The 24,246-nt window shown below is 44.4% G+C and overlaps 2 protein-coding genes across 2 annotated transcripts in view; one reads left to right on the top strand and one right to left on the bottom strand.

Annotated features, from left to right (window-relative positions):
• Window positions 1-19,641, bottom strand: part of POLR1A (RNA polymerase I subunit A) — a 46,540-nt gene extending 26,899 nt beyond the window's left edge. The window contains exons 1-22 of the mRNA XM_069977249.1: window positions 19,318-19,641; window positions 17,033-17,237; window positions 14,711-14,860; window positions 14,499-14,618; window positions 14,327-14,412; window positions 12,659-12,753; window positions 12,331-12,417; window positions 11,142-11,238; window positions 10,583-10,745; window positions 9,325-9,498; window positions 8,691-8,813; window positions 8,037-8,264; window positions 6,559-6,813; window positions 5,745-5,936; window positions 4,892-5,041; window positions 4,461-4,644; window positions 4,286-4,368; window positions 3,660-3,818; window positions 3,109-3,207; window positions 2,600-2,752; window positions 2,129-2,211; window positions 1,285-1,450 (exon numbers count right to left, since the gene is read on the bottom strand). Of these exons, the coding sequence (XP_069833350.1) occupies window positions 1,285-1,450; window positions 2,129-2,211; window positions 2,600-2,752; window positions 3,109-3,207; window positions 3,660-3,818; window positions 4,286-4,368; window positions 4,461-4,644; window positions 4,892-5,041; window positions 5,745-5,936; window positions 6,559-6,813; window positions 8,037-8,264; window positions 8,691-8,813; window positions 9,325-9,498; window positions 10,583-10,745; window positions 11,142-11,238; window positions 12,331-12,417; window positions 12,659-12,753; window positions 14,327-14,412; window positions 14,499-14,618; window positions 14,711-14,860; window positions 17,033-17,237; window positions 19,318-19,394 (3,129 nt within the window). The 5' untranslated portion in view covers window positions 19,395-19,641. The remainder of the gene's footprint in view (window positions 1-1,284; window positions 1,451-2,128; window positions 2,212-2,599; window positions 2,753-3,108; window positions 3,208-3,659; window positions 3,819-4,285; window positions 4,369-4,460; window positions 4,645-4,891; window positions 5,042-5,744; window positions 5,937-6,558; window positions 6,814-8,036; window positions 8,265-8,690; window positions 8,814-9,324; window positions 9,499-10,582; window positions 10,746-11,141; window positions 11,239-12,330; window positions 12,418-12,658; window positions 12,754-14,326; window positions 14,413-14,498; window positions 14,619-14,710; window positions 14,861-17,032; window positions 17,238-19,317) is intronic.
• On the top strand, window positions 19,630-22,897 carry MRPL35 (mitochondrial ribosomal protein L35). Its single transcript, XM_069977250.1, has 5 exons — window positions 19,630-19,736; window positions 20,965-20,996; window positions 21,201-21,354; window positions 21,837-21,981; window positions 22,656-22,897. The coding sequence occupies exons 1-5, from the start codon at window positions 19,678-19,680 to the stop codon at window positions 22,842-22,844; spliced, it is 579 nt and encodes a 192-aa protein (XP_069833351.1). The 5' UTR covers window positions 19,630-19,677; the 3' UTR covers window positions 22,845-22,897.
• Window positions 22,898-24,246: the final 1,349 nt, after the last annotated feature.

Below are 24,246 nucleotides of genomic sequence, written 5' to 3'. Positions count from 1 at the left end.
AGAACCAAAGGTCCTACCAGCTATAAAATAGCCACATGGACAATAAGATCAGGCTTTGCCACTAGGATACACAATCAAGCATTGATATAAAACACAACATGAAGTAAACAGCTGATACGGACTCATAAAATGCCGGATAAGGAACACAGAGAGCAGAACGCAGAAGATGACATTGCCTGGAACCATCTATCTCAAACTTGTAAAAACTTATCTAAGCCGTTTCCGTGTTGACATAACTAGGTTTATGGCAACGCACCACTCATAAGAGTGAGTGGGAAGGATTCACAAACCAGTGTTTAGCCAAATCATTTTGAATAGGAAACAGATTCTACAAAGTGGATCAATGAGACATGGTCATGTGTGATGAGTTTGGAACTAGAGAAAGGAGACTGAATTGATAACAACAAGTATGGAAGGAATTATAGTTAGTCTCAACATGGGCAGCAACATATTAAAAATAATGTTTCAGTGGAATACCCCTTTATTAAAAAGAAAAAAAAGCATTGGGTTTTCGTTTAACAGTTTGGAACAGCTAGCGCCAAGACGGCTGTCATATCACAGAAAAAAAATAGCACCACTAGTGTGCAAGGTACCATAGGGATCCCATGAGGTGGGCAACCAAAGTGATCCCAAATTTTTCAACTATAGTCAAGATGATATGCTATAAAGCTTACAGTGCATATGGCTTCCCCAATCTGGACAAACTTCCCTAAAGTAAAACACAAGTATCTGACCTCTAAAAAGGTGGATATTAAAGAAGAGCGAACCAAACTCCACAAATCGAAATTCGTTACAAACTTTGCAAAAAGTGTGGTTCATTACAGAACTTGGCAGCTGCACGTTTTAATACACATAGAAAAAAAAAAAAAGCCTATACTCACCTGTCCGCGCTCCCCCAGTGTCCTTCTACAGGTTTTGTGCGCCCAGCTGATCGTAGCTGCCTCAAGCCCGCTCAGCCAATCACTGCCTGCGATGGCAACTGCGATCTGCAGGGGACACTGGCTAAGTAATTGATGAGAGAACTTGCTGAACTGCACTAAAACAGTGGATGTTACCTAACGTTGATATGTATATAATGTTTTACAGTCCTTGTGGCTTATAATTTACAGCTTATGACCATGTTGGTCATGACGATAACGCAAAGAATAGTACTGTGAAATATTAACACGGGAGTCAGGAGAAGCTGAGAGTGTGGCTTCCTCAGGACAAGCAATAATGGGTGAAAAAATGTATATTCACAGAAAACGTTGTGTGTAAACCACAGTGGAGTCCTGGGTAATATACCTCATAATTCTCTGCAATGAACGGAAACTGCTTTGGCTGCAGAAACTGGGTCTTAGGTACATCCAGTCCATCCTCCCCATACAGGAACTGCACCACGCTGCCATCGCTGTCCCGCACTGTGAGGTCGTACTGAACCACCAACCCCTCAAGATGTTTGATGATGCACCTAAAGGAGAACTCAATACATTAATCAAAAAGAATAAAATTCTAATAGAAAATAATACAAACGATAGATAGATAGATAGCAAAACAGCTAATTCCTACAATTTACCAGATGACTCCTAACTCTAGAAAAAACAGCTCCAAAAGGCCACTAGGTGTCTCACTTTTCTGCAATCTGCTGTACACTGCCCGTTGTTAGGCTATGTCTGTCTCTAGTAACAGGAAGAAGAAGAGAGAACACAGGAAATGAGACCATGGCCAGCATCTGCTATGTGCGAGAGAGAGATTGGGCTGTGTACTTACAGGCTGAGGCAGGTGAAGTTGATCTACACTCTTCCTAAAAAATGTAAAGGCTTCCCATAAAGCTCAGGGCAGCTGACACTTGTGTAATTACTAATGTAGCCATTGCTGCAAGCCCACAGTACTACAATGAATTAGCAGTGGTAGTTCAGTGCTTAGTGTAACCCCTTCCTAACTACGCTGCTTCTGCCATATCTGCTTACAAGACACCTTGCAAAGTCTCTGCAACTTCTCAATATTAGCCTTCTAAGGATAAGAGCTTGCAGGGAGTGTTTAGATCTTAACATGCTTGACCAAAGAACAGCTAAACTGGAAACAGAATAATACAGAGACCCAGGATCTATGCAAGTGTAGCCACCAGACAATGTCACCCTCCACAAACCTCTGGAGATAACCGGAACGGCTCGTCTTCACGGCAGTGTCCACCAAACCCTCTCTCCCGGCCATACAGTGAAAGTAAAACTCCTAAGACAACAAAAACACACATGGTTGTATGCAACGTCCAGAAATGGCGCCCCCCTGAGCAGTGGCTCTTCCTGCAGCTCCTCACTCCAATACCGTGCAGTAACTAGTCCATGTCCATTACATGGTGAACAGTTATGCTGCACCATCTCAAGGTAATTAGAGAAAGCCTCAAAAGCAAAGGAATTTCTTTCCTCCTATTAAATATTAAATTATTAATCCTCAGATTTTTTTTTTTAAGAACAAACACTTTAAGATGCCCTATCAACCATAAACTGGCAAGTATGTGTTTATCTCGCAGTATGGAATAGGTAAGACCCATCAGTAACCCACATTAGGCTATTCAGGATGATCACAAACTCAACATATGGTAAGGTTATAACCAGCGTACTGGAGGTTTGATGCCAGTGAGAAAGCGGCCAGTCACAAAGCCACCGGATCGTGGTGCGAAGTCGTACGGTTGGAAACAGGGCAGGGATTTCCCAGAGGGCATCAGTGGTGGTCGCCGACCTTCCAATTCAATCTGACCCAAAAGACATGAGATCTGTAAAATAAAGATACACCAAGGTTCAGCCATACAAGCCACCCATACAAAACCACATACTGCCCCCTAATGGCCAAAAAGGGGATGTCTCCAAGACAAATCATAGTGAATAGGACCATAAGAACATCCCCTTTCCATACATGAAATCAGCACACTTCTCCCAGCTCATTTTAGAGATTGTGGGGGTCCGGACACCTAGACCCTTAACAATAAAATGTTTGACATGTCTCTGAAATGTATCAAAAGTGAACATTTCATTCTAACAGGAACATCTGTAAGGGAGTAATAGTATTATGTAATCCGATATATAACAATAGACTATGTAACAGGAAGGAAGCAGCAGAGGTGAATGGTACCTGCATAGTATTCACAGTGGATCCTTTAGCCCCAGACTGGACCATCAGCTGCAAATTATTTTCTGGGAAATGTCTGTGAAGACCAAGTGGCATACACACCTAGAAGGTACAAGACAGGTACAAAGTTATCCTAGAAGACATTAAACCAGAGTGTGGTCTCCAATGCAATACTACAGGGCACGAGGCCTGAAAGTGGCTTAGTAAAGATCGTGCCTTAGGAAGGAGATCACATAAGACATAAGCATAAGACATTCAACAAACACCATGGAGACAACAAGACCTTGCACTATGCAACTTAAAGGGGAATCCAGCGCTACAAAAACATGGCCACTTTCTCCAGAGACCGCACCACTCTTGTCTCCAGTTCAGGTGCGGTTTGCAATTAAGCTCCATTCACTTCAATGGAACAGAGTAGCAAAACCTTGCACCCAAACTGGAGACATGAGTGGTGTTGTCTCTGAAACAAAGGGGCCATGTTTTTGTAGCGCTGGATACCCCCTTTAAGAAGAATAAAAAACCCTCTAATAATGTGAATACTTTCAGACGCCCACCTTATTTATCTCATTGCTCAGTTGATTCACTTGCTCCTTGAACTTCAAGTCAACCATATTAAAGTCTCTCTGGTCTTTACTTAGATGGGCATCTTCCCATTTACCCCGGGTCTCTTCATCTGAAGCCAGTTCAGAAAGGTTGAATGCTTCCCGGACAGCCTAAAAGTGGGAGAACAATCACTATCAGCCATACAGTTCTTGCCTTTTAGTGCTCCTATGCGGTTTAGTTATCAGATAGTTCTCCCCTTTCCTCTATGTACCAGCAGTATTGGCATGGGGAGGGGAGACGGATGACAGTAATATTAAGTATTAGAGGTAAGGGGGGACTCTGCTGTCACTACTCCCAAGTGACAGGTAAGAAGATGCGGACACTCTCTGGTGCAGTAACATTCGGTATTTGATTAGCTGGGGCTGCTGAACTTGGATAAAGCTCTAAGGTTGTCTGGAAAACATGGATACAGCCAATGGCTATATCCATGATTTCCACATAGCCTTAGGGCTTTATCCAACTTCAGCAGCCACCGCTAATCAAATGCCGAAAGTTCGGGTTCGGATGGACTTGAGCATGCTCGAGGTTCGCTCATCTCTACATACAACACATTTGCAACAGTGTTACAATCACAAACCTTTCCGCCACATTGTGGGGAGCTTTCCACAATTTTCTCCCTGGCTAAATCAGCGTAGGGTCGGACCAGAATGTCCTCCACCCCTGTAAGACAATACAGTCACTATAAATGCGAGAAAAGGACAATAGACAGCTGGAGAAGGAGGCAAAGTCAGTGCAAAACAGCCCAAACTTACCCAAAGTGAAGCCCCGATAGAGCTGCAGGTATGCTGTGAATAGCCGTGCTAGACATGTAAGTAATTTCCCGCTGGTTTCACCACCATACAGCTCGTAGCAGCAGTGAACAAGGCCGAAGGAGGAGCTGCCATAATGGGCTTTATCCAGGACCCCACACAGGAGCTCTCCGTGTCTTATGATGACCTGAATGAGAAGACGGGGACATGTTACTGACACAATACTGATCCTTATTCTGTTCTGATCACCAAGGGGTCTCATTGCTTGACGAAGACCCTCACTGGTGATAGAGTTACGTAGTGGTTAACGGACAAGGGTCTTGATGGCCAATGAATTAGAGTGACTCAATAACAGAAATACATTTCAGCTCTTGTAGATGAAGACTCAATGATTTGGGTACTTTTAGAGGGGTAGAATATCAATAGTTTCTCACCTGGGACTCACACATTAAGTTAGGATTGAACCCAGGGATGTCCTGGGGAGTTTCCTTCACCCATGCTTTGCCGGGGATCTTCGCTGTTCCTGTCAGATTGAGAGGTATGTGGTGATCCGGGATTACGTTGATTAGTAACGTAGAGACGACCTGTGACCGAGAAAAGACAGAACAGGGAATATCTTTATATAAAAGAAGGTGATCATACACCCAAGTCATGTGACAGCGAATGTCCAGTGTGTATGGGGGGCTCCTGACTCTGACAGACGGTATCAGTGGAGAGGTGGTCCGGGCAAATGGACTCTGATCCTCCGACAGGGGAGATAACCCTCCATCCTGAATCATGGGGTGGAGACATATCAAAAGTTTCGATCAATCCGGTTGTGCATGACTGCGATTGTTTTAGAGACATACATAGGAGGTTCACCTTAGTCATGTGGCAGAGTGGGGAGAGCTGTTTAGTGCAACAACGTCCACTTACCTCCCTGATTCCAGCGCTGGGGCCTGCATCACGCTGCCCCGGTTCCCAGCTGCTTCCTGGTCTGAGAAGGGGCTTGACACGAGGCTAAACATTTGAAGCCCGCTCAACCATTCAGTGACAGAGGCGGGACCCTGGTAAAGCTACTATATAACTAAGCAGGCTTGAAACATCACATCTCAAACCTCGTCTCAAGCCAGGAAGCAGCTGGGGACCGAAGCAGCGTGATGCAGGCCTCAGCGCTGGAACCGAAAGTTAAGTGCACCTTGTTGTTTTCATCCATCCATCATTCACATCAAGCTGAAGGGCCAAAGGTTTCCCATCCCCAAGTTTTTTTCCCCCTCGGTTCGAAGTCTTGTTTGACCCTAATGTTACCTGTTTTCCAGTCCATAGTCTACACGGCTTCATAATAGCAGGTGGAAGGGTTTTTACACGGCCCTTTTTATCCGTCAGCCCTCTATATACCAGCTCCATATACTGATCTCTGGTAAAGAAGCAACCGCGGATGGTCATGCTGACTCCGGACACCATGTGATCCTGGATGAGGCCGGCTAAGGGCGTGCCGTCCTGCCAGAGAGAAATACAAAAAGTTAGCTTCATACAAGGCTATATACACATACCGTAGAGATATGTCCATCTAACATATATGAAACTGCCAATGACTCTCAATGTGTTTTACCTAGACGGCAGCCCCACCCATATTCAACTACTTTGCCACTTAAAGGGGCTGTCCCAGCCTTACACATCAAATTCATTATATAGATCATAAAAAGTTAACCATGTTTGTCAAATACATGTTGTTAAAAAAAAAAAAAAATCTAGTAAAAGTGACAATTTTATAATATGGCGACACCTGGTGTTCAAAGTGTGTATCAATGATACCTGTCCACCTACTGAATGCTGGAGGACACACATGCTCAGTCTCTCTCTATCCAATCCTATTCTGAATCTACACATACTGATGCCGTAGAGCAGCCTATAAAAACGAATTTTCCCATACTTGTCAAGGACTAACCATGGTCTGTACAGTAGCACAGCAACAGAGATACAAGTGTTTTCTTTAAGCACTTAAGAGACTCTCTTGGTCCCTATATAGCCACACTATATGTATTGGTTATTTGCCTAGAAAAGCCAATTCTAAACTAACCATACATGTGACTATGCATTATAAAGTAATAGCCTTCCTTACCTTGGGTACCAAATACTGCTGATCTGTACACGCTATGGTGTATGCCTCAGCCCGGCCGAGTTCACTTTGTGGAAAATGGGCGTTCATTTCGTCTCCATCAAAGTCGGCATTATAGGCCTTGCAGTTGGCGTAATGGAGTCTCAGCACTTTCTCCCCTGGAAGGATTCGGGCCTTGTGAGCTTGGATAGACGGTCTGTGCAATGTGGGCTGGCGGTTGAGTAACAAGACATCGCCGTTCTTAACATGACGATAAACCTGAGAAACAGAGGAAATCGTGAAGAGGCTTAACACAGTATATGCATTGCTGAATGAAAGCCACACACTCTATATAATACAGGAGCAATGCTGGACCCTTGATCCTTTGTCCTAGACCACCAGGGATGCAAATATGGACCCTTTCCATTCCATAGACCACCAGGGATGCTGCTTTATACCCCTTCTGTGCCAGGGACGCAGACAATAACCCTTCCACTACCCTCTCTCACCATAAATACCATTACTACCCCCAGTCATAGGTATAGTATGTAGGCAATAACATACTCACTGGCCTAGACTACCATAGAAACTTAAATGATTTTCGGCAGAAAAAGACCACTGGGTCCATCTAGTCTGCCCTTTTAGTATTTCCTTTATTATCTTAGGATAGATATATGTATATACCATGCAGGTTTACATTCTGTTATTCACCAACCACATCTGCTGGAAGTTTGTTCCAAGCATCAACTACTCTTTCAGTAGAGTAAGATTTTCTCACGTTGCGTTTGATCTTTCCCCAGTATCCTCTCACTGTGTCCTCTAGTTCTTGGGTTCAGTTTCCTTCCTCCTGAACCTTATTTAGTCCTTTAACATACTTAAAAGGTTACGATAGTGTCCCCCCTTTCCCTTATTTACTCCAGACTAGGAATCTTACCATAATCTCATTGACTACCAAAGATGCCAGACATGAGGCACTGAAGTCTTGACTGCCCTAGACCATCAGGGATAGTACCATAAGCTCCTTTACTACCCTAGACTGCCAGGTACCAAGACCACCAAGTAGTTTACCATAATCCCATTCACTACCCTCGCCAGGCAAGTGGGCACTGGACTCTTTACTGCCCAAGACTATATCAGCAATCATACCATAAACTCTTTTACTACCCTAGGCTGGCGGGTATGCGGGCACTGATCGAACCAACCCTCTCGGAACACCTAAGTACATGGATGATCTTTGCCCTCTAGTTGCAAAACTACAATTCCCATCATGCCTTGCAGCTTTAGCTTTACACATGATGGGAATTGTAGTTTTGCGACAGCTCGAGAGCCGAAGGTTCCCCATCCCTGCTGTACAGCATGAGCCTCTCTAGCCAATATTAGCACCTGAATACAGAGATTAGGTAGCAGCTGACCTCCTATCACATTCACATCATACTATAGATTATGGATAAACACATGCACCATCATACTTCAGCAGGCTATTTCACTACACAGTCACTTACTATTTTTGCAGTCAACCTCTGTGAACCGGTGGATGGTGTGAGTAGCTGTTTGGCAATGGCCTCCCGCTGGGTGGGATTAGTAGAAGCCAATATTGTGCGAGAACCATCTTCAGCAACCACCATGGAAGCCCCGGGATGGACGTTGGGCCCATTTATAACCGCTTGTCTTAACTCCTGTACATTCCATGCTGTGACGGGCTGGGGATAGGTCAACTTGGTGGCAAATACCTAAAAGAAGACAAAGCCCAGGTATGAGCTTACACAGCAGTAAGCCCCTAATGTACTGGGGGCTGCATAAGGGGATTTATAGCTCTGTATCACAAAGGGGCTGACATGTTACTATTACCACACAAGCTCCATGTCACCACTCCTCCTGTACTGTAAGGCAGGGATACTGTCTTGTTAGAGCAGGGATGGGGAACCTTCGGCCCTCCAGCTGTTGCAAAACTACAATTCCAATAATGCCTGGACAGCCAAAGCTAAAGCTGGCCGTCTAGGCATGATGGGAATTGTAGTTTTTTAATAGCTGAAGGGCCAAGGGTTCCCCATCCCAGAGTGATTATGCTCACTAGGGAATCCCAAACCAAGTCAAGGCCACCTCTCCTGATGCCAAGCACTTTTTAGGATTCATCCGCAGTGCCTTCATATACTTACCATAGGAATGCCAATCTCATTGGTATTGATGTACATGTCCGGGCAAATGACAGATCGAGCTGCATAGTCCACTCGCTTTCCCATCATGTGTTTCCGAAAGAGACCTTCCTTCTTCTCAAGCAGCTAAAAAACAGAAACGGAGGACGCACATTATAGGGTGATCATGCACTTACATACAGAAATTATCCACATAATACTTGTAAATGCTTGAAATTACTCGTCGTTATACTCCAGAGCTGCACTCACTATTCTGCTGGTGGGGTTACTATATACAATACATTACTGATCCTGAATTACATCCTGTATTATACTCCAGAGCTGCTGTCACTATTCTGCTAGTGGGGTCACTGTGTACATACATTCCATTACTGATCCGGAGTTACATCCTGTATTATACTCCAGAGCTGCTGTCACTATTCTGCTAGTGGGGTCACTGTGTACATACATTACATTACTGATCCGGAGTTACATCCTGTATTATACTCCAGAGCTGCTGTCACTATTCTGCTAGTGGGGTCACTGTGTACATACATTACATTACTTATCCTGTACTGATCCTGAGTTACATTCTGTATTGTACTCCAGAGCTGCACTCACTATTCTGCTAGTACATACACTACATGGCCTCACTCACCTGACGGACGCCAGGATACTTTTCAGAATTCAGTTTGTCCATCTCACTATCAAACACGACGTTCACGTGGCTCTGTAGATAAACCCAGGAGTTGTAAAGTTTATCTGTGAGGCTCTCCCCATACAGCTGGGCCAAGAAGGAGCGATCGATGCCCTGCACAGGCTCCGTGCCATCCTGAAAACACAAAGGGGGATATTTACTAACAAATCTAAAAACACGATTTTGTCAAAGATGTTTCGGCATAATTTCCAATCTAATGTGTTTATTCAAATGTATGTAAATTGTCTAATAGCATAGTAAATGTGTCTTATAAATAATGGTCTTTTAATTAGTCTAATAAATTCACCTGGTTCGGAGCAGACGTAGCGATGCGCCAATATATGCGACTTTGAGCACTTAATAAATTTGGCTAAAAAAGAATTCTGACGCGCTTTTGATCTAATTAACAACAAAAAAACCTAATTAAAAAACTCACATCTAATTTGGATAGTCTTGTCTAAAAAAGCTTCATAAATTCATATTATATTTATTTTGAGCGCAAACTAGATATATTAGACTAAAAACAGGCGCAAATAGTTTGATAAATGTCCCCCAAAGGCTTATCAGTCAAGGTTTTTAACCAGTATAGGGATAGCAGCTCGAGAAAGGTGAGCAGCACAATTCAATATTATTACCACTACAATTCCCATGTTATTCAGTGCAGTCATCTTATAGGATCAGTCTCCCAGTACCTAAAATCTTTCAAAAAATTTCATGCTAAAGGGATCCTCCATAACATGAAAGCAGCAATTCCACCATTATTTTTAACCACATTATTTAATAAGTCATCAGAATAGACACCGTGATGCTACTATGAACTGAGTTAAACCCAATAGTAAATGATTTTAACACACAAGTGTCAAGTGAATATAAAAAGCGGCACCATCTGCTGTTCACATAGAATATTACACCAGTTATAGCTGTAAGTTTATGATGCCATCTAGTGTTCATACAGAATATTACACCAGTTATAGCTGTAAGTTTATGATGCCATCTAGTGTTCATACAGAATATTACACCAGTTATAGCTGTACGTTTACGATGCCATCTAGTGTTCACACAGAATATTACCACTAAATATTAGCAGATACCTTGGGTTCTTTCACAGGCAGTCATGACATCACATGCAGCAATATTCCAACCCTATATTCTGCTGTGACTGCTGACACAACGAGTAAGGGGTGAGAAAGATGCTCAGGCAGAAAACATCACATCTTACCTTGCTTATATCAGTCTCCATAGGTTGTGAAGACTTTGTTTGCTCCTCAGCCATTACCGCCAGTAACTTCTGTATGGTGGACACGTCTTTTAGGACAGCCTGCAGATTAACCGTCTGCCCGTTGGTGAACATCTGATCTCCCAGCCGATTAACAGGCCGGTAACTGTGAAAACAGAAAAGTTAGAGAGCTATGTCCTGAACAAGGAGTCACTTGGGTGATATCCCCCACCCACTACAACATGGATGTCAAACTGTGGCCGACCTGCTGTTTCACAACTACAATTCCCATCATGCCTGGATAGCCAAAGCTTTGGATGTCTAGGAATGATGGGAATTGTTGTTTTGCAACAGACAGGGGGCCGCCAGTTGATACCCCTATACTACAACAATGGCGATTCTTCCTTCCTAAACAAAATACCCATTCACAAATGTTATTTTCTTGGTTGGGCGATGCTGCAAAGTGAATTGTAGTGGGGATGTTGGCTAAGAAGGGAGAAGCTTACTTCTCCTTCTAACCTGGGTGTCAATAAAAGAGTCAGAGTTAGGAGGAATAAATTACCGGGATGGAGGAACCACCACAAGATCAAGGAAGAACATGTCTGGGGAGAGGTCCTTGCCTATTGTCAGGCCAGAAAAAAGGTATTGTAGAAAAAAACCTGCAAACAAAAGGATAAAGAGTGATTACACACATTGCATATGTATATAAGAAAGTACTTATAAATACATTTTATTATCTGCTGCTCCCTACCCACTCATTCCGTTACATGCAGAACACAGAACGTGTGAATACAGCCTAACAATTCCTTCCATACTTGCTTCCTGCTGAAAACACAAAAATCTGTGTGTGGGCTTCTCTCTTTGTCTCCCCCTGCTCCTCCCTTCTGAGACAGCTGATGTAAACAAGTCACTGACTGGCTTTATCTGCAACATTATAGCTTCTTTGTAATGCTGGGAGGATTATTCTGAGGTCAAGTTGCTAATGAACTCACGGTGATTAATCCTTCCAGCATTACAAAGAAGCTACGATGTTGCAGATAAAGCCAGCCAGGGACTTGTTTACATAATCTGTCTCGGACGGGGGGGGGGGGGGGGGGGGCAGAGAAAGGCTCACACACAGATTTTGTGTCTTCAGCAGAAAGCAGCAGCTGTGAACTGGGGGAAGGAGACTGAATAGGTAATAACTACGGAATTAATTATTAGTCTCGCCATGGGCAGCAACATATCAACAGTTATGTATGAGTGGCATATCAATTTAACTATGGGCACAAAGTAACACAGCAACTTGTGTCACAGCAGCAGTCATACGTGAGGTACTGCCCATAGTGAAATCACCACCAGCCCCATCAATTGGCTGCTGCATCTAACTGTATTCCATCCATGCATTTACAATGTGGCAGGTGGTCTCGTGATGTGGAACGCTAATAGGCAATAACAAAGGGAGTTGTGGCGTCATGAATGGTGCTGAGCTTTTTCACTACTTATTGCCTGTAGGGGGCAGAAAAACCTTTAAAAAACTCACTTTCAGCCAAGTTGGATACAACCTTTCCTAGTCTACCACCCGGGTCACCCACTAAATAGATGTAAGCCAGTACTCTCTACAGTCAACCTGCAGCTCTACAGAAAATCTACAACTCCCAGAACAGTTGGAGAACCCCAGGTCTTTCTTGTCCAGTGTCACAGACAGTGAGCCTGCAGGGATGTGATGCTCATAGGGTTAAATCGGTTACACAGCATACGGCTGGCATTACCCTCATTTTCCCAGAGGGTCTCTAAGTGCTCCTTTGTAGTGCTGGGGGTCAGGTATCCTCGCTCGGGGGGCTCTGTGGAGGTCGTAACTGGAAAAGAAAGAAGAAAACAGTGAATGGTAAAAATGAATCTACTTCAATAACAAATGAAAGTCAAGAATCAAGAAAACGCAGAGGAAAAATGTAGCCAAATAGCATCAGACAATGGTAGAATAATATGCTTAGATTAAAAGAACATTGTGAATGTGCGGACTGAACTTTTCCCATTCTCATTCCCACATTACATCACAGATTTAAAAAAAGGAATCACAATGTAGTAGAGACCACTCACTTCCTGGTCCTTCTTCCTCCTTGTCCGTCTTCTTGTCGCCCATGATGATGGTCAGCTTGCTGTTTTGTTCTTTCCGTACTTGGGAGCGCGGTGCCCTGAGCAACAAGTAGTAAGCAGCTGTGAGTCCAGAATATCAGACACAAAAATTGGACCAAAGCTTCACCTCATCCCGTACAATGGGGCAAAGGATGATCTAGGTTTTTTATTCCAACTTTGGAACTGGAATTTCAGATTATTTGCTACATAGTATTACAATGTAGGGTGAATGCCTCCCTCCCTGGTGGTAATAATGTAGTAACTGCCTCCCTCCCCTGGTGGTAATAATGTAGTAACTGCCTCCCTCCCTGGTGGTAATAATGTAGTAACTGCCTCCCTCCCTGGTGGTAATAATGTAGTAACTGCCTCCCTCCCTGGTGGTAATAATGTAGTAACTGCCTCCCTCCCTGGTGGTAATAATGTAGTAACTGCCTCCCTCCCTGGTGGTAATAATGTAGTAACTGCCTCCCTCCCTGGTGGTAATAATGTAGTAAATGCCTCCCTCCCCTGGTGGTAATAATGTAGTAAATGCCTCCCTCCCCTGGTGGTAATAATGTAGTAAATGCCTCCCTCCCCTGGTGGTAATAATGTAGTAACTGCCTCCCTCCCTGGTGGTAATAATGTAGTAAATGCCTCCCTCCCCTGGTGGTAATAACGAGATAAATGCCTCCCTCCCCTGGTGGTAATAATGTAGTAAATGCCTCCCTCCCTGGTGGTAATAATGTAGTAAATGCCTCCCTCCCTGGTGGTAATAATGTAGTAAATGCCTCCCTCCCTGGTGGTAATAATGTAGTAAATGCCTCCCTCCCCTGGTGGTAATAACGAGATAAATGCCTCCCTCCCCTGGTGGTAATAATGTAGTAAATGCCTCCCTCCCCTGGTGGTAATAACGAGATAAATGCCTCCCTCCCCTGGTGGTAATAACGAGATAAATGCCTCCCTCCCCTGGTGGTAATAACAAGATAAATGCCTCCCTCCCCTGGTGGTAATAATGGGATAAATGCCTCCCTCCCCTGGTGGTAATAATGTAGTAAATGCCTCCCTCCCCTGGTGGTAATAATGTAGTAAATGCCTCCCTCCCCTGGTGGTAATAATGTAGTAACTGCCTCCCTCCCTGGTGGTAATAATGTAGTAAATGCCTCCCTCCCCTGGTGGTAATAATGTAGTAAATGCCTCCCTCCCCTGGTGGTAATAACGAGATAAATGCCTCTCTCCCCTGGTGGTATAGTGTAGTGTGAGAGGTGAATGACTGCCTCCCTGGTGGTCTAGGGTAATAATGGGATCAATGCCTGTATCCCTGGTGGTCTAAGGTAGTGAGGGAGTTTAATGTAGTTTTCATGTTGGTTTAGGGTAGCCTGATAATTAACAACTGCATCCTTGGTAATCCTAAGTAGTTAAGAGGTTTATTGCCCTTTGCCCTGGTGGTCTAGGGTACAGGATAATACAGATTACTCTCTGTACAATGACACCTCCCCATAGTTCAGCTTCCCCTTCCAGTCCTGCACTGCCCATAGAGGTGAGAGCAGGACAGAGAGGACTGTGCGGCTAGGATGACGCTATGTCTACTATGACTGGATAGACTAATTCATAAGCCCACATATACATCTCCATACTGTCTCCTCCATAACTCACTTGCAATGAGGACATTTCTTAGAAGCCATTTGGCCTTTCCAGAAGTCATTTAAAAGCTTGTTCCGGATTATACACAGACTCTTCACCTGAGAAAAAGGAGTCACAGATAAGAAATCAAGACATTCTTAAAGGGGAACTCCATGGAGTGCACCTACAAGCTGAGCACTCCCACCTGCTGGTTATTTGCATGGGATACGTCCTTCTTAGGGTGGGCTTTAAGCACTTTTTTAGTGTACGTTTCCAATTCTTCCTGAATCTCTTTACCAGTGGCTGCTGGATTGTCTTCTAGGAACTAGAGGAAGATGGAACCAAGATCAAGTACCAAACTAGAGAACATTATAAGAGGATATATATAGATATGTATCTGTATATATCACCACTGACCCGATTAAGAACGCCTTCCACCTCATACATCTCGTATACTGCTCCCCTGTCCAGTAGCTTCAGCTGGTTGATCAGCAGATGAATAGTGGAACGAGGACATGTCAGCAGATGGCAGTAGAAGCAGGAGCCTCGCACAAGTAGAAAAAGTTTCTATACAAAAAAGAAGAGCAGTAGTTATTAACGCAATAAAACAAAAATAAAACAGCTCAGGCCCATGCTGGGGAAACATTCATTTAACCCTTTAAGGACATGGCCCATTTTCGTTTTTACGTTTTCGGTTTTTCCTCCTTGTGTTTAAAAGGTCATAGCACTTGCATTTTTCCACCTAGAAACCCACATGACCCCTTATTTCTTGCGTCACTAATTGTACTTTGCAATTACAGGCTGAATTTTTGCATAAAGTACACTGCGAAACCAGAAAAAAATTCAAAGTGTGGTGAAATTGAAAAAAAAAAAACGCATTTCTTTTATTTGGGGGAAATGTGTTTTTACGCCATTCGCCCTGGGGTAAAACTGACTTGTTATGCATGTTCCTCAAGTCGTTACGATTAAAACGATATGTAACATGTATAACTTATATTGTATCGGATGGCCTGTAAAAAATTCAAACCGTTGTTAACCAATATACATTCCTTAAAATCGCTCCATTCCCAGGCTTATAGCGCTTTTATCCTTTGGTCTATGGGGCTGTGCGAGGTGTCATTTTTTGCGCCATGATGTGATCTTTCTATCGGTACCTTGATTGCGCATATACGACTTTTTGATCGCTTTTTATTACATTTTTTCTGGATTTGATGCGACCAAAAATGCGCAATTTTGCACTTTGGGATTTTTTTGCGCTGACGCCGTTTACCGTACGAGATCAGGAATGTGATTAATTAATAGTTCGGGCGATTACGCACGCGGCGATACCAAACATGTTTATTTATTTATTTATTTGTTTACTTTTATTTAAAACCTGGGAAAAGGGGGGTGATTCAGACTTTTATTAGGGGAGGGGGCTTTTTATTGACAACAACACTATATATATTTTTTTTTACACATATACTAGAAGCCCCCCTGGGGGACTTCTAGTATATACACTGTGATCTCTCATTGAGATCTCTGCAGCATAGATATGCTGCAGAGATCCATGAGATCGGCACTCGTTTGCTTTCGGCTGCTGCAGCCGGAAACAAACGAGTGCCGAGCCGAGGACGGCGCCATCTTGGACGCGTCCCCGGCCGGCATCAGTAACGGAGATCGCTCCTCCGGGACAAGGTCCCGGAGGAGCGATCTCCCCCACTAGACACCAGGGAAACGTTGCCTCCGGTAATCGGAGGCAGCTGTCAACTTTGACAGCTGCCTCCGATTAGCTAATTAGCGGGCACGGCGATCGGACCGTGCCCGCTAATAGCGGCGGTCCCGGGCTACACGCGGCACCCGGGATCGCGGCACTTCAAAGCGGGGCCGCCGCGCGGCCCCGCTTTGAAGTGCTAATGAGGACATAGGACGTACCGGTACGTCCTATGTCCTTAAGAGGTTAAAGAGTCACTGTCGTATTTTTTTTTTTTGCAGAAATCAATAGTCCAGGCGATTTTAAGAAACTTTGTAATTGGGTTTATTAGCCAAATCTGCCATTATCTGCATGTAAAAAGCCTTTTCCCAGGTCCCCCCCTCCTTCCTCTTTTTCATCCACTCTGAAAAATCTGAAAATTGTGACTTGTTGCAGGAGACGTCCCCTGTCTGCTCTAGGGAGAGGGGAGGGGGGAGGAGGAAGGAGGGAGTTAGCCAGCAGCAGAAAGCAGATAACAGAGGATTACAGGCACGGAGCTGGGTGACAGCTGTAATCTGAGCTCAGACAGGTCACTGGTGACTGTCACAGGAGATATCCCGTGAGGGATTTGTAGATTAACTCTTTGTTGTCCTGTTTTGGTCTTTTCTTTAGCTCTCTCCATAGGAGAACAATGAAGACAGGGGGGAGAGCTTCAGACTGCTTTTTCATGATAAAAATGCATTTTTCGGATAATAAACCCAATTACAAAGTTTCTTAAAATCGCCTGGACTATTGATTTCTGCAAAAAAAATTTCACGACAGTGACACTTTAAATATATAAGAAATGCAGTACTGCAAACAGCCACTAGACGGCGGTAGAGGCATCAGTTTGTCCCAATGTGATGTCTGGTTGTGTTGTCACAGGGATCCAATCACTGAACACATCAATGGAAAGCCTGGACATGTCACATAGCTTTACTACTAGTGTCCACATCATAGGGACCAGGTGACGTCATAGGGACCAGGTGACATCAGGAATAGAGGACACTGGCGATCATGATACTTACATCAAACAGCAGGGGATTATAGACGATCAGAGGCAGCTCAATATGGCCCAGATGTCCAGGGCAATGTAAGAAGTCCTGAGCACAGGTGGCGCACACTTCCTTATTGTCCGGGGGTCCTAGAGCTAAGTCATACAGGCCATTATCCATAGGATTCCCTGCAGAGTCCAGGTACTGGGGATTGGTTATGGGTTTGACACTCAGCATCCTAAAAAAATCAGAAAGAAAGGCAAAATAGTGAGTGCAGCTCTGGAGTATTATACAGGATGTAACTCAGGATCAGTACAGGATAAGTAATGTAATGTATGTACACAGTGACCCCACCAGCAGAATAGTGACAGCAGCTCTGGAGTATAATACAGGATGTAACTCAGGATCAGTACAGGATAAGTAATGTATGTACACAGTGACCCCACCAGCAGAATAGTGAGTGCAGCTCTGGAGTATAATACAGGATGTAACTCAGGATCAGTACAGGATAAGTAATGTAATGTATGTACACAGTGACCCCCACCAGCAGAATACTGAGTGCAGCTCTGGAGTATAATACAGGATGTAACTCAGTACCAGTACAGGATAAGTAATGTATGTACACAGTGACCCCACCAGCAGAATAGTGAGTGCAGCTCTGGGGTATAATACAGGATGTAACTCAGGATCAGTACAGGATAAGTAATGTAATGTATGTACACAGTGATCCCACCAGCAGAATAGTGAGTGCAGCTCTGGGGTATAATACAGGATGTAACTCAGGATCAGTACAGGATAAGTAATGTAATGTATGTACACAGTGATCCCACCAGCAGAATAGTGAGTGCAGCTCTAGAGTATAATACAGGATGTAACTCAGGATCAGTAATGTAATGTATGTACACAGTGACCCCACCAGCAGAATAGTGAGTGCAGCTCTAGAGTATAATACAGGATGTAACTCAGGATCAGTACAGGATAAGTAATGTAATGTATGTACACAGTGACCCCACCAGCAGAATAGTGAGTGCAGCTCTAGAGTATAATACAGGATGTAACTCAGGATTGGTGCAGGATAAGTAATGTAATGTAGGTACACAGTGACCTCACCAGCAGAATAGTGAGTGCAGCTCTGGAGTATAATACAAGATGTAACTCAGGATCAGTAATGTATGTACACAGTGACCCCACCAGCAGGATAGTGAGTGCAGCTCTGGAGTATAATACAGGATGTAACTCAGGATCAGTGCAGGATAAGTAATGTAATGTATGTACACAGTGACCCCACCAGCAGAATAGTGAGTGCAGCTCTGGAGTAACAGGATGTAACTCAGGATCAGTGCAGGATAAGTAATGTAATGTATGTACACAGTGATCCCACCAGCAGAATAGTGAGTGCAGCTCTGGGGTATAATACAGGATGTAACTCAGGATCAGTACAGGATAAGTAATGTAATGTATGTACACAGTGATCCCACCAGCAGAATAGTGAGTGCAGCTCTAGAGTATAATACAGGATGTAACTCAGGATCAGTAATGTAATGTATGTACACAGTGACCCCACCAGCAGAATAGTGAGTGCAGCTCTAGAGTATAATACAGGATGTAACTCAGGATCAGTACAGGATAAGTAATGTAATGTATGTACACAGTGACCCCACCAGCAGAATAGTGAGTGCAGCTCTAGAGTATAATACAGGATGTAACTCAGGATTGGTGCAGGATAAGTAATGTAATGTAGGTACACAGTGACCTCACCAGCAGAATAGTGAGTGCAGCTCTGGAGTATAATACAAGATGTAACTCAGGATCAGTAATGTATGTACACAGTGACCCCACCAGCAGGATAGTGAGTGCAGCTCTGGAGTATAATACAGGATGTAACTCAGGATCAGTGCAGGATAAGTAATGTAATGTATGTACACAGTGACCCCACCAGCAGAATAGTGAGTGCAGCTCTGGAGTAACAGGATGTAACTCAGGATCAGTGCAGGATAAGTAATGTAATGTAGGTACACAGTGACCTCACCAGCAGAATAGTGAGTGCAGCTCTGGGGTATAATACAGGATGTAACTCAGGCTCAGTACAGGATAAGTAATGTATGTACACAGTGACCCCTCCAGCAGGATAGTGAGTGCAGCTCTGGAGTATAATACAAGATGTAACTCAGGATAAGTAATGTAATGTATGTACACAGTGACCCCAGCAGCAGGATAGTGAGTGCAGCTCTGGAGTATAATGCAGGTAATGTGGCAGATGCTGGGGTCAGTAGGCAGCAGGTGACATGTAATAAGATATAGCGGAGCCGCCCGCTTACCTGATCTCCTCTGAGGAATAGACACCGAAGGAGATGCCCTGCAGGCGCCGCCATGGCACGTCTTTGGAGAAGAGCATGCTGCTGAGTGCTAGCTCTCCGGCCAAAGCTGTCTCACTTCTGCACACACGTGTGGGACCCGGAAGTGGAATATTCCACTGGACTGGAGGGGGAGCTGGAGACTGTCACCTACACTCACTACAAAGAATCTGACTGTATTACGTTATATGTTTATAACACATGCATAGCCCTGCGTTCACTCACAGGAAGAAGCTGAGTAACGGGATGCTGCTTAGGTGTCTGACATAAGACGCGTCCCCCCCCTTCCGGTTGGTACAATCCACTAGTTGGGACGCTGTCAACATGGCGCTGTGCTGTGTGCCGCTGCGGGCTGCCTGTGCCAGGACGGGCTCACTGCTCAGGTATAGGGGGGACACCTCATGGTAATGGTTGGTTTTGGGGAGCAGAGTATACTTATAATCTATAGGTTGTAAGGACGAGACCATTCCGTTTGTAGGGAAGCATGGGGATCTAAGTGGGCGCACATCACCTCTACTAGAGGACATGACGTCACATACAAGTGTCAGGAGTCTTCATAGTGCTCTCTTCTTGGACTTGTAGTTCCCCACAATAGAGATCACACTATTATGAAACCAGTTCTTTAGTTCTAGGATTTGCAGTTATCTAGATCTCTCTGCTCCTTTCTGGGACCTGTAGTTCCACACACAATTGTTTAAAGGGCTTGTCCATTTTCCTCTATAAGAATGCATTGCATTGCTTACTTTGCGCTGGTTGTTGGGCTGCATTAGTGCACAGCTCTGCAGGTAGACAGTGGAAACAGTCAGCAAGCTGGTAGTCAGATACATCTGAGACAGGATGGGAGCTGGGCTGGTATAATGTGGTGGGGGGAGGTAGATTTGATTACTTTAAGATACCTGAATATTGAACCAGCAAGGGATGCTGGGAGATTTTGTCTCTGAAGTCTGCAGAATTGTGAATGCAGCTCTGTGTTTAAAGTGTCACTATCGGTTTGTTTGTTTTTGCAGAAATCGATAGTCCAGGCGATTTTAAGAAACTTTGTAATTGGGTTTATTAGGCAAATCTGCCATTATCTGCATTCAAAAAGACTTTCCCCAGGTCCCCCCCCCCCTCTCTCTCATTCACTGCTCATTATCAGGAAATCTCGACTCTTTTACATCAGATGTGCCCTGTGTAACCTATGGAGGCGGGAGGAGGGAGATTAGTCACCAGCAGAGAGCAGAGCACAAAGGATTACACAGTGGGACCTGTGTAAAAGCCGGTATTTAGAGGTCAGAGAGGTCAGTGCTGACTTCAGAGGAGATAGCCTGGTGATGTAGCTGTAAATTAACTCTGTTTACCTGTTTTGGTGCCTCATCTCCCTCCACCCCTCCCTTCTCCATAAGAGAACCATGAAGACAGAGAGCTTCAAACTGCTTTTTCATGATAAAAATGCATTTTTCAGCTAATAAACGCAATTACAAAGTTTCTTAAAATTGGCTGTACTATTGATTTCTGCAAAAAAAAAACGACAGTGACACTTTAAGTGTGTTACTGGGTAAAACGTCATGTTACGTCTCTCTTATTTTTTTTTTTCTTCTTTTAAAAATGATTTTCTGTTTCTTCTTCTAGACAATGGCCTCAGTGTGCAGCTGGCACAGCAGGTACGTGGGTGATTATAATTCTGCCATCTCCGTGTACATAGACAGATGGACCTTTCAGGCCACTGTAGTCATATATGTGTTACTGTCAATGAAATGCATGTTGTAGATAGAATAGGAGGGAGTGATAAAACAAAATGGCCGCTTACATGTCTTTGGTCTTGTGTCTAATCAGCTGAGCCAATGTCACAATGTCTTCTTTATCAGCAGCTCTCCTTAGGCCGCCCGTAGCCCAGAGCAGGGGCAGTAATGTACGGCACATGTCGGTGTTGTGCCCCCCGCTCACCAGATCAGCGCAGAGCGTCCTTCTTACTGCAACACATCGGCCGTCCTCTACCCAGGGCTGCGCCATTCTAAGCAAGTAAGTGGCCTCATAAAGGACCCCCTATGTGTCAGCGCCAAAGTTTTAAAATCTGAAATTGTATAGCAGTTGTGGTTTGTTTGTTTTTCCAGAATAAAAATGGAAAACCCCTTTAACATTTTGCCAGGGCCTGACAGAAATTTGAAGGGGATGTATGAAGAGCAGAAAAAGGCTCTTGCTTTCCACTTATTTTTTATCTCTGTGCCTTTTTTTTTTTTAATGAGTTATCCAGGATTAGAAGAAAAAAAGCTACTTTCTCAACAATAACAACGCCACCCCTGTCGTCAGGCTGAGTGTGGTATTACAAGCCAGCTCCATTCTCTTCAAGGGGACTGAGCTGCAAAACCCATCACTCAAACTGAGGACATGAGTGGTGCTGTTTGTGGACAAAAGTGGCCATGTTTTTGTAAGCCTGGATAATGACCTATCCACAAGGTACACTATCACAGTTTCTTGTCTGCTGCTTTCTTTTGTCTCCTTAGTGTCACTCCATTGCTTCTGAGCATCCTCCACCAGCCCTCCAGGACACTCACGTATTTTGGCTTTCGGAAGGGGAAGCGTAAGTCTGTGAGATCTGTAACTAAGCGGTTTATGCGTCTGCACTGCGGGCTGTGGATTCGGAGAAAGGTATGATTATTGGGAAATAGATTGTCAGGTGAATTCACATTATGCAAAAAAGGGGATAGTCCACACAGTAGGGTATGTGCATATGTCCTGAGGCCTCTCATCTATTGTGTTGGTGCAGGGGTGTTAAACTTGCGGCCCTCCAGCTGTTGCAAAACTAATATTCCCATTATGCCTGGACACCCAGAGATTTGTGATTTACTTATATTAAAAAAAAAATCTCGAATCTTCCAGTACATATCAGCTGCTGTATGTCCTGCAGGAAGTGGTGTATTCTTTTCAGTCTGACACCGTGCTCTCTGCTGCCACCTCTGTCCATGACAGGAACTGTCCAGAGCAGTAGCAAATTCCCATAGAAAACCTATTCTCTCCAGACTGAAAAGAAAACAACACTTCCTGCAGGACATACAGTAGTTGATAAGTACTGGAAAACTTGAGATTTTTTTTTTTATATAAGTAAATTGCAAATTGTGATTGTGGCAGCAAATGACTGTGATTCTTATGTCTATGGTAACGGAAAGATCATAGCATTTAATTAACATAAGAAGACACCTGTTGTAGAAGTGGACATTGTAGGAATAACTGTCTAGATGGGGCATCTTTCCCATAGATATAGTATAGGGGCCTGTATCCATATGCAAATGAAGAGGTGACATTCTGGTTATATCTATATACAGGCTGCTTATAAAAAGAAGCTGTGGAAGAAGAAGGCCGCCAGGAAAAAGCGTCTCCGAGAAATAGTTTTCTGTAATAAAACCCAGAGCAAACTGCTGGACAAGATGACCACCTCATTCTGGAAGAGGAGGAACTGGTTCATCAACGACCCCTACCAGAAGTACCACGACCGCACCAACCTCAAAGTGTAGACCTCCACCCATGCCTTCTATGCCAAGTGTAATAAAGTATATATCAGCTTGGAGTTATTGTGTGTGAGTTTGTATTCCTTATAATTGTGGAAATTCAGTCCTCTTGTTGTCTTGTTGTCACACGTTCTGACACGCTGTACAGTAGAGCAAAGATTTAAAGGGAGCCAATGAACACTGCTGCAGCCATGGCTGGCATGCTTCGCAGGCTGCACAGTAGCTCTATACTGTGCTGCAGGAAACCGTATCGGCACAGTCATGCTGATTGGTTCCCTTTTTAAACAGTTTCTGAGCTCATGAATGATGATGCAAGGATTTCTGAAGTCTGATCTATAGCATGTGGTCCATATACTGTATATGGACCGTGCTCTACACTTTACAGCAGGGGCATAGCTAGGATTCATAGGGCCCCATAGCAAAAACTGTATGGGGCCTCATGAATCCTGTATCCTCTACTGACCCAGCCCAGCGCCCCAGCATTACTTTACTCTCCCAACTCTGAGTGACATCACTGGTGTGCTGGGGACCCAGCAGAACGAACGCCAGGGGACTATGCTGCTTTAGGTGAGCATGTGTATGCTGGTGGGGGGGATGGGGGTGAGCCTTACCATTGCTTCCCTGCTGCATGGGCCCAGTAACAGTTGTGTGATCTGCCTCCAATGATAACCACAATACTGCTTTCAGGGGCATAACTAGAAAGGGTTGGGCCCCATAGCCAACTTTTGTTGGGCCCCCTCTTTCCCCCTATCCCACTAGGTATTCCCCCTGTTAGCCCTCTGCTCGGTAGATAGCATATATTAGGCATCTCCCCCTGGTATCCCCCAAGTAGATAGTGCCCCCATGATAGACATCTCTCCTAGTTTCCCACTGTGGATGGTGTCCCGCAAAATAGACATCTCCCCTAGCATCCTACCCCACAGTACTTAGTGTCCCCCATTGTAGGCATCTCCCTGGGTAGTATGATGACAGCTCAGGAGGCACAGTGTATTACAGGGATGGGCCCTCTGATGTGGTGGGCCCCATAGCAGCCGCTATGGCTGCTATAGTGGTAGTTACGCCCCTGACTGCTTTGCAGTCATTGTGCCTCTGCATGGAGGACAATGCTCCAGCTCCTCATGGTCGTATCATTAGGAAATGGCTGCTGGATATTGGGGGACCTCACATGGAGAGGCCTGCAACTTTGTCCAGATCTGAAATTCCTATAGCGCTCTCGAATCAAGGACGCTTTAAAACTTAATAATAGAAAACCTATAGGATCAGCTAAGGGCTGGGCTTCAAAAAGTGGGGTGCCATTCCGCAGCAGACAAAAAGGCGACTTGTGATTGGCAGAAGATGTTGTTGAGCTGTAATAGAGACAGTGACATAATGTTGGGGTGTAACCACCACTGGGGGCGGCTTTTGTTTC

This window comes from Dendropsophus ebraccatus, chromosome 7 (genome assembly GCF_027789765.1).
Source record: "Dendropsophus ebraccatus isolate aDenEbr1 chromosome 7, aDenEbr1.pat, whole genome shotgun sequence".
NCBI lineage: Eukaryota > Metazoa > Chordata > Amphibia > Anura > Hylidae > Dendropsophus > Dendropsophus ebraccatus.
This window is presented reverse-complemented; position numbering and strand designations above follow the sequence as displayed.